The sequence below is a fragment of the Somniosus microcephalus genome, chromosome 4, assembly GCF_052327205.1.
Source record: "Somniosus microcephalus isolate GS21.2 chromosome 4, FLI_Smic_1.0, whole genome shotgun sequence".
NCBI classification, from domain to species: domain Eukaryota; kingdom Metazoa; phylum Chordata; class Chondrichthyes; order Squaliformes; family Somniosidae; genus Somniosus; species Somniosus microcephalus.
In genome coordinates, this window is record NC_140990.1 from 35,893,591 (window position 1) to 35,907,651 (window position 14,061).

General features: G+C 48.9%; 1 protein-coding gene and 1 pseudogene across 2 annotated transcripts in view; one reads left to right on the top strand and one right to left on the bottom strand.

The window, feature by feature from the left end:
- LOC147118619 (uncharacterized) overlaps positions 1–12,071 on the bottom strand; it is a 78,688-nt gene extending 66,617 nt beyond the window's left edge. For both annotated transcript variants that reach the window (XM_085984505.1, XM_085984506.1), the window contains exon 1: positions 11,996–12,071. In XM_085984505.1, coding sequence (XP_085840631.1) covers positions 11,996–12,071 — 76 coding nt within the window. The remainder of the gene's footprint in view (positions 1–11,995) is intronic.
- On the top strand, positions 5,177–6,085 carry LOC147118623 (uncharacterized; annotated as a pseudogene).
- Positions 12,072–14,061: the final 1,990 nt, after the last annotated feature.

Consider the following 14,061-nt stretch of genomic DNA (forward strand, 5'->3'; position numbering starts at 1 on the left):
ATGCATTGCTGGTCATCTTCCAAAATTCAATAGTCTCTGGAACAGTTCCCATGGATTGGAGGGTAGCTAATGCTACCCCACTATTCAATAAAGGTGGTAGAGAGAACATGGGGAATTATAGACTGGTAAGCCTGACATCGGTAGTGGGGAAAATGCTAGAGTCCATTATATAAGATGTAACAGCAGAGCACTTGGAAAACAGTGACAGGATCGGACAAAGTCAACATGGATTTACAAAAGGTAAATCGTGCTTGACTAATCTACTGGAATTTTTTGAGGATGTAACTGGTAAAATAAGGGAGACCCAGTGGATGTGGTGTATTTGGACTTTCAGAAGGCTTTTGATAAGGTCCCGCATAAGAGATTAGCGTGTAAAGTTAAGGCACATGGGATTGGGGGCAAGGTACTGACTTGGATAAAGAACTGGTTGGCAGAGAGGAAGCAAAGAGTTGGAATAAACGGGTCTTTTTCCAGGCAGTGACTAGTGGGGTACCGCAGGGATCGGTGCTAGGACCCCAGCTATTCACAATATATATTAATGATCTAGACGAGGGAACTAGATGCAATATCTCCAAGTTTGCAGACAACACAAAGCTGGGTTGGCGTGTGTGCAGTGAGGAGGATGCCGAGAAACTCCAGTATGATTTGGACAGGTTGGGTGATTGGGCAGAAGCATGACAGATGCAGTACAATGTGGATAAATGCGAGGTTATCCACTTTGGTGGCACAAACAGGAAGGCAGATTATTATCTGAACGGCAATAGATTGGGAGAAGGGGCAGTGCAATGAGACCTGGGTGTCCTTGTGCACCAGTCGCTGAAGGTAAGCATGCAGGTGCAGCAGGCGGTTAAGATGGCAAATGGTATGTTGGCCTTTGTAGCAAGAGGGTTCGAGTACAGGAACAAGGATGTCTTGCTGCAGTTGTACAGGGCCTTGGTGAGATCACACATTGAGTATTGTGTGCAGTTTTGGTCGCCTTATCTGAGGAAGGATGCTCTTGCCATGGAGGGAGTGCAGCGAAGATTCACCAGGCTGATACCTGGGATGGCAGGAATGACGTATGAGGAGAGATTGGGTCGATTGGGCTTATACTCGCTGGAGTTTAGAAGAATGAGAGGGGATCTCATTGAAACTTATAAAATTCTAACAGGACTAGACAGACTAGATGCTGGAAGGATGTTCCCGATGGTCGGGGATTCCAGAACCAGGGGTCACAGTTTAAGGATAAGGGGTAAGCCATTTAGGACAGAGATGAGGAGGAATTTCTTCACCCAGAGTGTGGTGAACCTGTGGAATTCTCTACCACAGAAGGCAGTTGAGGCCAATTCATTAAATATATTCAAGAAGGAGTTGGATATATTTCTTAAGGCTAAAGGGTTCAAGGGATATGTGGAGAAGGCAGGGACAGGGTACTGAATTTGGATGATCAGCCATGATCTCATTGAATGGCGGAGCAGGCTCGAGGGGCTGAATAGCCTACTCCTGCTCCTATCTTCTATGTTTCTATGATTGAGTGGCCGCAGCCCGGCGTCTGCTGCAGGGAGTGGGACTGGGCACGTCATCAACTCCAGGGCGAGGACTGACGTGAGCTCCGACCAATAGGGAGAGCGGGCGGATCTTGGAGGTCTGAGGTGGCGGCGGGTCCTCCAACCAATCGGGGTGTCCGAGGGGCGGGACCTCCGCCGCCTGGTTCTCCCGCTGCTGAGACCAGTGTCAGGCAGCAGAGGGCGCTCGTCTGAGTTTAGGGCTCAGGCATGTTGGTGGAGCAGAGCAGAGGGAACTTTACTCTGCGCCGGGCTTCAGTCCCTCAGCACGGCACTCGAGTGTTTGATGGGACAGTGTAGAGAGAGCTTTACTCTGTATCTAACCTGTGCTGTACCTGCACTGGAGGGTTTGATGGGACAGTGTAGAGGGAGCTTTACTCTGTATCTAACCCGTGCTGTACCTGCCCTGGGTGTGTTTGATGGGACAGTTTAGAGGGAGCTTTATGCTGTATCGAACCCGTGCTGTACCTGCCCTGGGAGTGTTTGATGGGACAGTGCAGAGGGAGCTTTACTCTGTATCTAACCTGTGCTGTAGCTGCCCTGGGAGTGTCTGATGGGACAGTGTAGAGGGAGCTTTACTCTGTATCTAACCCGTGCTGTACCTGCCCTGGGAGTGTTTGATGGGACAGTGTAGAGGGAGCATTACTCTGTATCTAACCCGTGCTGTAGCTGCCCTGGGAGTGTCTGATGGGACAGTGTAGAGGGAGCTTTACTCTGTATCTAACCCATGCTGCACCTGCCCTGGGAGTGTTTGATGCTGCTGGGTTTAACCCCCAGTACTTCTGAGCCCAGGAGGACCCAACAATTTCCAATGTGAGACTGTCAAGGGAGGTGGATCCTGGGGGAGATCAGGTTGCTAAACAGACACTGTCCCTACAATGTAAAATAATATTGTTTTAGAAACAAGTATTTCTGTAGTGGCTATTAATCCCTTTTGCATCTGCAGATTTATTTTAATTCATTTTTGGGATGTGGGCGTCACTAGCAAGGCCAACATATATTACATACATATGTAGGATATACAGCACAGAAACAGGCCATTCGGCCCAACCAGTCCATGCCGGCGTTTATGCTCCACTCGAGCCTCCTCCCGTCTTTCCTCATCTAAATCTATCAGCATCACCCTCTATTCCCTTCTCCCTCATATGCTTATCTAACCGCCCCTTAAATGCATCGATACTGTTCGCTTCAACCACTCCCTGTACTCTCTGGGTAAAGAAGTTTCTTCTGAATTCCCTATTGGATTTTTTGGTGACTATCTTATATTGATGGCCTCTGGTTATGCTCTTCCCCACAAGTGGAAACATTCTCTCTGTATCCACTCTATCAAAGCCTTTCATAATTTTAAAGACCTCTATTAGGTCACCCCTCAGCCTTTTTACAAGAGAAGAGACCCAGCCTGTTCATCCTTTCCTGATATGTATACCCTCGCATTTCTGGTATCATCCTTCTAAATCTTCTCTGCACCCTCTCCAGTGCCTCTATATCCTTTTTATAATATGGTGACCAGAAATGTACGCAGTACTCCAAGTGTGGTCTAACCAAGGTTCGATACAGGTTTAGCATAACTTACCTACTTTTCAATTCTATCCCTCTAGAAATAAACCTTGGTGCTTGGTTTGCTCTTTTTATGGCCTTGCTAATTTGTGTCGCAACTTTTAGTGATTTGTGTATTTGTACTCCGAGATCCCTTTGTTCCTCTACCCCACCTAGACTCGCACCCTCCAAGTGATAAGTGACCTACCCATTCTTCCTACCAAAATGTAATACCTCACATTTATCTGTGTTGAACTTCATGTGCCAATTATATGCTCATTCTACAAGTTTATTAATGTCCTCCTCTAATTTGTTGCAGTCCTCCTCAGTATTGACTAGCACCCCCAATTTGGTGTCATGCGCAAATTTAGAAATTGAGTTTTTGATTCCAAATTCTAAATGGTTAATGTAAATTGTGAACAGCAGTGGTCTCAGCACTGATCCTTGTGGAACACCACCACCCATCATATATTGCCAATCCTCAGTTTCCCATTGAGAAGGTGATGATGGGCCGCCTTCTTCAACCGCTGCAGTCCGTGTGGTGAAAGTACTCCCACAATGCTGTTAGGTAAGGAGTTACATGATTCCCAACCAGGATTGGTGAAGGAACGGCGATATATGTCCAAGTCAGGATGGTGTGTGGCTTGCTGGTAAACTTGGAGGTGATGGTGCTCCCATGCACCGGTTTCCCTTGTCCTTCTAGGTGGTGGAGGTCGTGGACTTGGGAGGTTCTGTCAAAGTTGCAGATGTATAAAGCCCCTCTCCTTCTCCCCCATCTCTCTCTCTCTCCTCCCATAGAGGCCATAGTCTTGTGTAGGCAGGTTCCCTTCCCTGAAGGACATTTGGATTTTCAGAAGGCATTCGATAAGGTGCCACATAAAAGGTTACTGCACAAGAGCTCATGTGGTTGGGGGTAATATATTAGCATGGATCGAGGATTGGCTAACTAACAGAAAAGAGAGAGTCGGGATAAATGGGTCATTTTCCGGTTGGCAAACGGTAACTTGTGGGGCACCACAGGGATCAGTGCTGGGGCCTCAACTATTTACAATCTACATTAGTGACTTGGATGAAGGGACCGAGTGTAATATAGCCAAATTTGTTGCTGATACAAAGATAGGTGGGAAAGCAAGTTGTGAAGAGGGCACAAAGAATCTGCAAAGGGATAGAGGCAGGCTAAGTGAGTGGGCAAACATTTGGCAGATGGAGTATAATGTGGGAAAGTGTGAGGTTATCCACTTTGGTAGGAAAAATAAAAAAGCAAATTATTATTTAAGTGGAGAGAGATTACAAAATGCTGCAGTACAGAGGGACCTGGGGGTCCTTGTGCATGAAACACAAAAAGTTAGCATGCAGGTACAGCAAGTAATCAGGAAGGCAAATAGAATTTTGGCCTTTATTTCAAAGGGGCTGGAGTATAAAAGCAGGGAAGTCCTGCTACAACTGTACAGGGTATTGGTGAGACCACACCTGGAGTACTGCGTACAGTTTTGGTCTCCTTATTTAAGGAGGGATATACTTGCATTGGAGGCAGTTCAGAGAAGGTTCACGAGGTTGATTCCTGAGATGAAGGGGTTGACTTATGAAGAAAGGTTGAGCAGGCTGGGCCGATACTCATTGGAGTTTAGAAGAATGAGAGGTGATCTTATTGAAACACATAAGATACTGAGGGGGCTCGACAAGGTAGATGCAGAGAGGATGTTTCCTCTCGTGGGGAAATCTAGAACTCGGGGGCATAGCTTCAGATAAAGGGTCGCCCATTTAAAACTGAGATGAGGAGGAATTTCTTCTCTGAGGGTCGTAAATCTGTGGAATTCCCTGCCCCAGAAAGCTGTGGAGGCGGAGTCATTAAATATATTTAAGGCAGAGATAGACAGATTTTTGAACAATAAGGGAGTGAAGGGTTATGGGGAGCAGGCAGGGAAATGGAGCTGAGCCCAAAATCAGATCAGCCATGATCTCATTGAATGGCGGAGCAGGCTCGAGGGGCCAAGTGGCCGACTCCTGCTCCTATTTCTTATGTTCTTATTAATGAACCAGTTGGATTTTTATGATAATCCGACAGCTTTCATGGTCACTTGTTTCTGGTGCTGGCCCCTCAAATGACTTGCTTCATCAGGACCTGAATATCATCGGCCTTTGAACATGGAAGCAAAAAGCACCGTTCACAGCGGGGAGAAACCGTACACGTGTTCTGTGTGTGGATGAGGCTTCAGCCGATCCTCCAGCCTATCGAGACACAAGCGCAGTCACACTGGGGAGAGGCCGTTCACCTGCTCTGAGTGTGGGAAGGGATTCACTCAGTCATGCACTCTGCTGACACACCAATGCGCACACACTGGGGAGATTCCGTTCACCTGCTCTGTGTGTGGGAAGGGATTCACTTGTTCATCGTACTTGCTGAGACACCAGCGAGTTCACACTGGGGAGAGACTGTTCACCTGCTTATTGTGTGGGAAGGGATTCATTCAGTCATCCACCCTGGTGACACACCAGCAAGTTCACACTGGGCAGAGGCCATTCACCTGCTCCGTGTGTGGGAAGGGATTCACTCAATCATCCAACCTCCTGACACACCAGCGAGTTCACACTGGGGAGAGAACGTTCACCTGCTTGTTGTGTGGGAAGGGATTCACTCAGTCATCCGACCTGACACACAAGCGAGTTCACACTGGGGAGAGGCCGTTCACCTGCTCTGACTGTGGGAAGGGATTCAGTCGTTCATCCAACCTGCTGACACACCAGCGAGTTCACACCGGGGAAAGGCCGTTCACCTGCTCCGTGTGTGGGAAGGGATTCACTCGTCCATCCCACCTGCTGAGACACCAGTGAGTTCACAATTCACTGCAGGGTTTGGATTCTGCTGTTATTGCTGCTGTTAATCACATCCAGGACTGAACCATGTTCATTCTGACAGTTTGACTTTGTTTCTGCTGATGTTAATAACTCCTATAACTGGGCTGGAGTTTAATTTTCTGGTTAGATGTCAGGTAAATCAGCTTTGTTTTAAACACATTGTTGTAGATTTCCTTCTTTCCCACCTGAGTGTTTAGCATCATCTGGCTGGAGCTCAGAAAGGGCAATCTGGGGGAGGGTCGTACGGTGGGAACAGAACTTCAGCCTGGACACAGTCCTTCAGGGCCACACTGAGAGGGGCAAATGGCACTTTGGTCTTTCTCACCTCTCTTCACTGACAGCAAGGTTGACGTGCGGGTTAATCTCGAGGCCTGTAAGAAATGTTTCCCAGCCGCTCTCTTCCATGGTTCAGAGCTCCTAGGCATGGAACAGAAGGCTCCTTTACAACTGTGTTTAGAGTCGGGAAGAACAACGGTGAATGCTGGGAACGTGCTGTCAAATCAGAAATTGGTGTCAAACTGACTGAAAGTGAAACAGGTTTAAGTTTCCAGCCTACAAATGACTGGTAATTATTCTACGAAGGTTTAACATGTTTGTGGGACAGTCCTGAACCTACCATTTTAAGGCAGGTTATAATAAATTGGTTAAAGTCTGCATTAAAATAGCAGAGGGAGAAGTTCACAGGAGCCTGTTAACTGCTGGTACAATTATACAACAGACATTTGATCGCCAGATAAAGAAGGACTTGCAGCGTGTTTCCAGGAACTCCCTGTTTTATTGACGTGTGTGTGGTAGACACCATGATAATTAAAAATACATGACCTGGAACATCCACAGGCGTGCGATCCCGACAATTACTCTGGGATCACTCCCGCTGTGGAACTCCACCACTGACCGTGCTGAAGGTTGTAGTCTAAGGGAGTGGGGTCTCCAGGAGTGGGGCCTCTGTGAGTGAAGTGTAAGGAAGCTGGGCTTCAGTATCCTGACAAATGCATGGCAAGGAACCAGAGGAATCCTTACTGAGGAACCGTCTGAGGTTTTACCGGCCAGCGTAGGTCTAGGGGTGAATGATGTCTGACTCCCTGAACTGTCTTACATTGAACCCAGCTCAGATCAAGGTGAATTCAGTTTATAGGAGAATAGAGACAAATATCACCAACAATTGAGGGAGTCAAAAGCAGCCATTAGAGAGGCTAAGAGATCTTTTGGAAGATGGTGTACAATTGTGGTAATAATAATAAAAGCTTTTCCAACTGTGTCAGGAGTCAGAAGACATAGTTACACAGAGTTACATAGAATTACAGAGTCTACAGCACAGGAACAGGCCATTCGGCCCAACTGGTCAATGCCGGTGTTTCTGCTCCACACGAGTCTCCTCCCACCACTCTTCATCTAACCCTATTAGCATATCCTTCTATTCCTTTCTCCCTCATGTGCTTATCTACCTTCCCCATGAATGTATCTGTGCTATTCACCTCAACTACTCCTTGTGGTAGCACGTTCCACATTCTTACCTCTCTTTGGGTAAAGAGGTTTCCCCTGAATTCCCCATTGGATTTATTAGAGACGGTGTTATATTTATGACCTGTAGTTTTGGACTCCCCCACAAGTGGAAACATGTTCTCCAGGTCCACCCGATATAACCTTTTCATCATCTTAAAGACCTCGATCAGGTCACCCATCGGCCTCTTTATTCTAGAGAAAAGAGCCCCAGCCTGTTCAGCCTTTCCTGCTAAGTATAACCTCTCAGTTCTAGGATCATCCTTGCAAAGCCTTTTTCCACCTTCTCCAGTGCCTCTATATCCTTTTTATAATATGGTGACCAGAACTGTTCACTGTACGCCAAGTGTGGTCTAACCAAGGTTCTATACAAGTTTAACATAACTTCTGCTTTTTAATTCTATCCCTCTAGAAATGATCCCCAGTGCATTGTTTGCTCCTGTTATGGCCTCATTAACCTGCGTCGCTACTTTTAGTGATTTGTGTATCTGGACCCCGAGATCCCTTTGCTCCTCTACCTCATTTAGATTCTTATTTTCTAAGTAGTTTGTGGCCTCCTTATTATTCCTACCAAAATACACCACCTATCTTAAAATTCATTTTCTAATTACCCTCCCATTCTGGAAGTATTGCATTTTTAAAATATTCATTCATGGAATGTGGGCATCGCTGGCAAGGCCAGCATTTATTGCCCATCCCTAGTTGCCCTTGTGAAGGTGGTGGTGAGCCACCTTCTTGAATCGCTGCAGACCATGTGATGAAGGTACTCCCACAGTGCTGTTAGAGAGGGAGTTTAACCCATGATTTTGTCACAGTCTTCCTCAGTATTAACTCTACCTCCCAATTTGGTGTCATGGACAAATTTTGGAACTGTACCTCTGATTCCCGAGTCCAAACCGTTTCTGTAAATGGTTAACAACTTTGGTCCCAGCATCGATCCCTGTGGAACACCACTTCCCACCTTTTGCCACTCTTAACCCCTATTCTCTGTTTCCTGTTTTGTAACCAGCTTGTTATCCATGATAGTTTGTGAGATCTGGAAGATGACCCAGGTCAGGCCATGTGGAGTGAAGGGTCAGGCAGCAGAATGGATGGAAAGATGGCTACAAAACAGAAATCAGAGGGTTGGAGTTAAGGGAAGTTTGTTGCGATCTTTCCATCCATTCTGCTGCCTGGCCTTTGACTCCACACGGCCTGACTGGTCATCTTGTAGACCATACAAACTGCAGACACAGTGCACCAGTGGTGGAGGGGGTGGATATTGAGTCCTGTGGCAGGGGCGCTGATGAAGTGGATTTCTCTGTCTGTGAGCTTTGAGAAACATAGAAGATAGGAGCAGGAGTAGGCCATTCGGCCCTTCGAGCCTGCTCCGCCATTCAATGAGATCATGGCTGATCATCCAAATTCAGTACCCTGTCCCTGCCTTCTCCCACTATCCCTTGATCCCTTTAGCCTTAAGAAATATATCCAACTCTTTCTTGAATATATTTAATGAACTGGCCTCCACCGTCCTCTGTGGCAGAGAATTCCACAGGTTCACCACTCTCTGGGTGAAGAAATTCTTCCTCATTTCAGTCCTAAATGGCTTGCCCCTTATCCTTAGACTATGACCCCTGGTTCTGGACTCCCCGGCCATCAGAAACATCCTTCCTGCAACTAGTCTGTCCAGGCCTGACAGAATTTTATAGGTTTCGATGAGATCCCCTCTCAATCTTATAACCTCCAGTGAGTATAAGCCCAATCGACACAATCTCTCCTCATACATCATTCCTGCCATCCCAGGTATCAGCCTGGTGAATCTTCGCTGCACTCCTTCCATGGCAAGTACGTCCTACCTCAGGTAAGGTGACCAAAACTGCACACAATACTCAAGGTGCGGTCTCACCAAGACCCTGTACAACTGTAGCAAGATATCCTTGTTCCTGTACTCGAACCCTCTTGCTACGAAGGCCAACATACCATTTGCCTTCTTAACTGCCTGCTGCACCTGCATACTTACCTTCAGCGACTGCTGCACAATAACACCCAGGACTCTTTGCACTTCCCCTTCTCTCAATCTATTGCCATTCAAATAATAATCTGCCTTCCTGTTTTTGCCACCAAAGTGGATAACCTCACATTTATCCACATTATAGTGCATTTGCCATGTTTCTGCCCAATCACCCAACCTGTCCAAATCGTACTGGAGTTTCACGACATCCTCCTCACAGCTTACCCTCCCACCCAGCTTTGTGTCATCTGCAATTTTGGAGATATTACATCCAATTCCCTCGTCCAGATCATTAATATATGTGAACAGCTGGGGTCCTAGGACCGATCCTTGCAGTACCCCACTAGTCACTGCCTGCCACTCAGAAAATAACCCGTTTATTCCAACTCTTTCCTTTCTGTCCGCCAACCAGTTCTCTATCCAAGTCAATACCTTGCCCCCAATCCCATGTGCCTTAATTTTGCACGCTAATCTCTTATGTGGGACCTTATCGAAAGCCTTCTGAAAGTCCAAATACACCACATCCTCTGGTTCTCCCTTATCTATTTTACCAGTTACATCCTCAAAAAATTCCAGTAGATTAGTCAAGCATGATTTACCTTTTGTAAATCCATGTTGACTTTGTCCGATCCTGTCACTGCTTTCCAAGTGCTCTGCTATTACATCTTTTATAATGGACTCTAGCATTTTCCCCACTACCGATGTCAGGCTTACCGGTCTATAATTCCCTGCTTTTTCTCTACCACCTTTTTTGAATAGTGGGTTAACATTAGCTACCCTCCAATCCATGGGTACTGTTCCAGAGTCTATCGAGTTCTGAAAGATGACCAGCAATGCATCTACTATTTCTAGGGCTACTTCCTTAAGTACCCTAGGATGTAGATTATCAGGCCCTGGGGATTTAGCGGCCTTCAGTCCCATCAATTTTCCTAACACCATTTTCCTACAAATACTGATTTCTTTCAGTTCCTCCCTTTCATCAGACCCTATGTTCCCCGACATCTCTGGGAGGTTATTTCTGTCCTCCTTTGTGAAGACGGCATCGCTAGTTGTGTTTTTCACCACTTTCCACCTTTAAAAACAACCTTGCTGCCAGTTTATTAAAGCCATTAACAGCCGCTCGGGTGGGACACACCAATAAATGAGGCCTTGTTTCCCTCAGAATGACAGGCCTGAACCCGAGTTAGAAAACATTTAGTAATTAAACCAGACTGGGTGGGGCTTGAGGTGTGAGTCAGTAACAGAAAATTGATGGCCAGCGTACTTCACACCAGGGCTGAGGACCCGGGGACTCAGGTTTCTGTATCATTTATTGATTCATTTGTTTATTGCCCAATCTCAATCAGACTGGCGGGTCATCTCGGCGGAGGTGAGGTTCCCCAATGGCGTGCTCTCTACACGGGGGTCCTTCCCTGCACCATTGGGGATCTGGGGTGGAGACTGTTGTAAGGAGCTATTGTGTGCAACAGTTTTTAAACTCCTTTCCGGACTCCAATGCCAGATGTGATGTTTGCGGCCTAGGGGAGTCCATGGGCCATGTATATATTCAGTGTGAGAGGTTGCAGCCCCTTTATAGTTACCTGGTGGGTGGTGTCCTCATGTGTGATGATGGTATCTGTGTTGATGAACAGCGACCACGACACCACACAACCCTGCCACAGCAACCTCTGCAAGACATGCCAGATCATCAACACAGATACCATCATCACACGTGAGGACACCACTCACCAGGTACATGGTACATACTCATGTGACTCGGCCAACGTTGTCTACCTCATACGTTGCAGGAAAGGATGCCCCGGAGCATGGTACATCGGCGAGACCTTGCAGACACTGCAACAACGGATGAACAGACACCGTGCAACAATCGCCAGGCAGGAGTGTTCCCTCCCAGTCAGGGAACACTTCAGCAGCCTCCGATCTTTGGGTAAGCATTCTCCAAGGCGGCCTTCGAGACACACGACAATGCAAAATTGTCGAGCAGAAACTGATAGCCAAGTTCCGCACCCATGAGGACGGCCTCAACCGGGATCTTGGGTTCATGTCACGCTACATGTAACCCCACCTGACGTAGGGTCATCCAGACTCAAGTCATCATTGGCTTGTTCTCTCTACACAGATGCTGCCGGACCTGCTGTGATTTCCAGCAAAAAAAATGTTTTTTGTCTGTTTTTTTGTTTTTCATACAGACCCCAGCATCTGCAACATTTGACCCCTTGTGACCCCACCTCATTGTTCTTTGATGTAATGTTTTCCTGACTGAGCTGTTTGGACAACATTCACACCTTTGATTGCTGTCATTATCTCTCTGCCGAGGTGTGATAAATGGCAGTTAGAAAGATTACCTGTAGACATCTGACATTATTCTCTGACTATATAAGCTGTGTCTTTATGCATCTCTCCACTTCACCTGACGAAGGAGCAGCACTCAGAAAGCTTGTGATTTCAAATAAAGCTGTTGGACTATAACCTGGTGTTGTGTGACTGCTCACATTTGTCTAGAGAATGCACCAGCGAGTGAATCCCTTCTCACACACGGGGCAGGTGAACTGCCTCTCCCCAGTGTGACTGTGTTGATGAGTTTCCAGCTGAGACGGGTAATGGAATCCCTTCCCACAGTCCCCACATTTCCATGGATTCTCCATGGTGCGGGTGTCCTTGTGTCTCTCCAGGTTGGACGATCGGTTGAAGCCTCGTCCATACACAGAACACGTGTACGGTTTCTCCCCGCTGTGAATGGTGCGACGTTTTTTCAGGCTGTGTAACTGGTTAAAGCTTTTTCCACAGTCAGTGAACTGGAACACTCTCACTCGGGTGTGTGTGTCTCGGTGCTTTTCCAGTCACACTGATGATTGAAATCTTTTCCCACAGACAGAATAGACGAATGTTTCTCCTTCCACATTCAAAGGCCGATGATTTTCGGGTCCTGATGAATGGAGTGACTCTGTCAGATCTTGATGTGATGTTTAGTTTGAGTTTGCAGTGTGTAAATGCTGCCCTTCTCACAGCCTGTAAAAGAAGTTTACAAAAGCCATCACTGTGAGTCCAGGATAGAAATTGACAAGATTCTCTCCTCCTGGTTCCTGGCCAAGGGGGCCGTGCATGCGCCCTGCTGCCCCCTGAGCCTCTCAAGATGGTGGCCGTTAACCCAGGCCTGTCACCGGGAGAAAGCCCCGCAGCTGCCGCCCAGCTCGGGGCAAACGCCCGGCCTGGGGGCTCTTGTTCGGGGCCTGAGGCCCACCCCGGGTGTTTGTGAAGCGGATAATGTTGAGTGTTTTAATAATGGGGCCTGGGGCCACACTCGGGGTATGAGCAGCCCGCGTCCCCCACGGGGTTCATGAACCCGCTCCCTGAGCTCTTTCACCTGATGTGTCAGCCAAGGTCCGCGCATGCTCAGCTCACCTTCAGTTGTTCAGGATTAAAGGTCAAGCCCCGCCCCTCACACACTCTGATTGGTTGGAGGACCCACTGCCCGCTTGGTCCTCCAGCCCCGCCACCCGCTCGGTCCTCCAGCCCCGCCCCTCTCTTCCTATTGGTCTGGAGGTCCCGTTAATCACCCGGGCAGTGTGAGCCGAGCATGCGTGGACCTTGGCAGCAGCCGCTGACACATCAGGTGAGAGAGCTCAGGGAGCGTGTTCATGAACCCCGGGGGGACGCGGGCCGCTCACACCCCGAGCTCAGGGAGCAGGTTCATGAACCCCGGGGGGACGCGGGCCGCTTACACCCCGAGCTCAGGGAGCGGGTTCATGAACCCCGGGGGGACGCGGGCCGCTCACACCCCGAGCTCAGGGAGCGGGTTCATGAACCCCGGGGGGACACGGGCCACTCACACCCTGAGCTCAGGGAGCGGGTTCATGAACCCCGGGGGGACGCGGGCCGCTCACACCCCGTGCTCAGGGAGCGGGTTCATGAACCCCGGGGGGACGCGGGCCGCTCACACCCCGAGCTCAGGGAGCGGGTTCATGAACCCCGGGGGGACGCGGGCCGCTCACACCCCGAGCTCAGGGAGCGGGTTCATGAACCCCGGGGGGACGCGGGCCGCTCATACCCCGAGCTCAGGGAGCGGGTTCATGAACCCCGGGGGGAGCGCGGGCCACTCACACCCCGAGCTCAGGGAGCGGGTTCATGAACCCCGGCGGAGGCTGCGAGATTCTTAGCAGCTCAGCTCAGCTCTGCTCGGTGCTGTGTGAACGGGCTGCTCCACACCCCAGCTGCTCACGGGGAATGCCAGTGCAGAGGGCCCAGTGCAGAAAGCCCAGGGTGGAAGACCCAGAGGAGAGTGTCCTAGGTGGGAGGCCCAGCACGGAGGACCCCAGGCGGGAGGCCCAGCACGGAGGACCCCAGGCGGGAGGCCCAGCACAGAGGACCCCAGGTGGGGGGCCTAGGGCAGAGCGGCTGGTCGCCAGAAGCAGAGTCGGGAGATGCAGTGGGTGAGCATGTTGTAAGGTTTCTAAAGTTGAAGAACGCTCTCGGGCCCGAATGAGTTCCAGCGGCCCCGCCTGTGCTCCATCTGGTGGCAGCTGTGTGTCTTTGTTTCGGTGATTTGATCGGGTTTGTGCGCCGCCATTTGGTGGAGGAAAGACAGACTGTTCCTATCTATAGTATGGTGCTTGAACAGCCATAAGATGGGAAAAG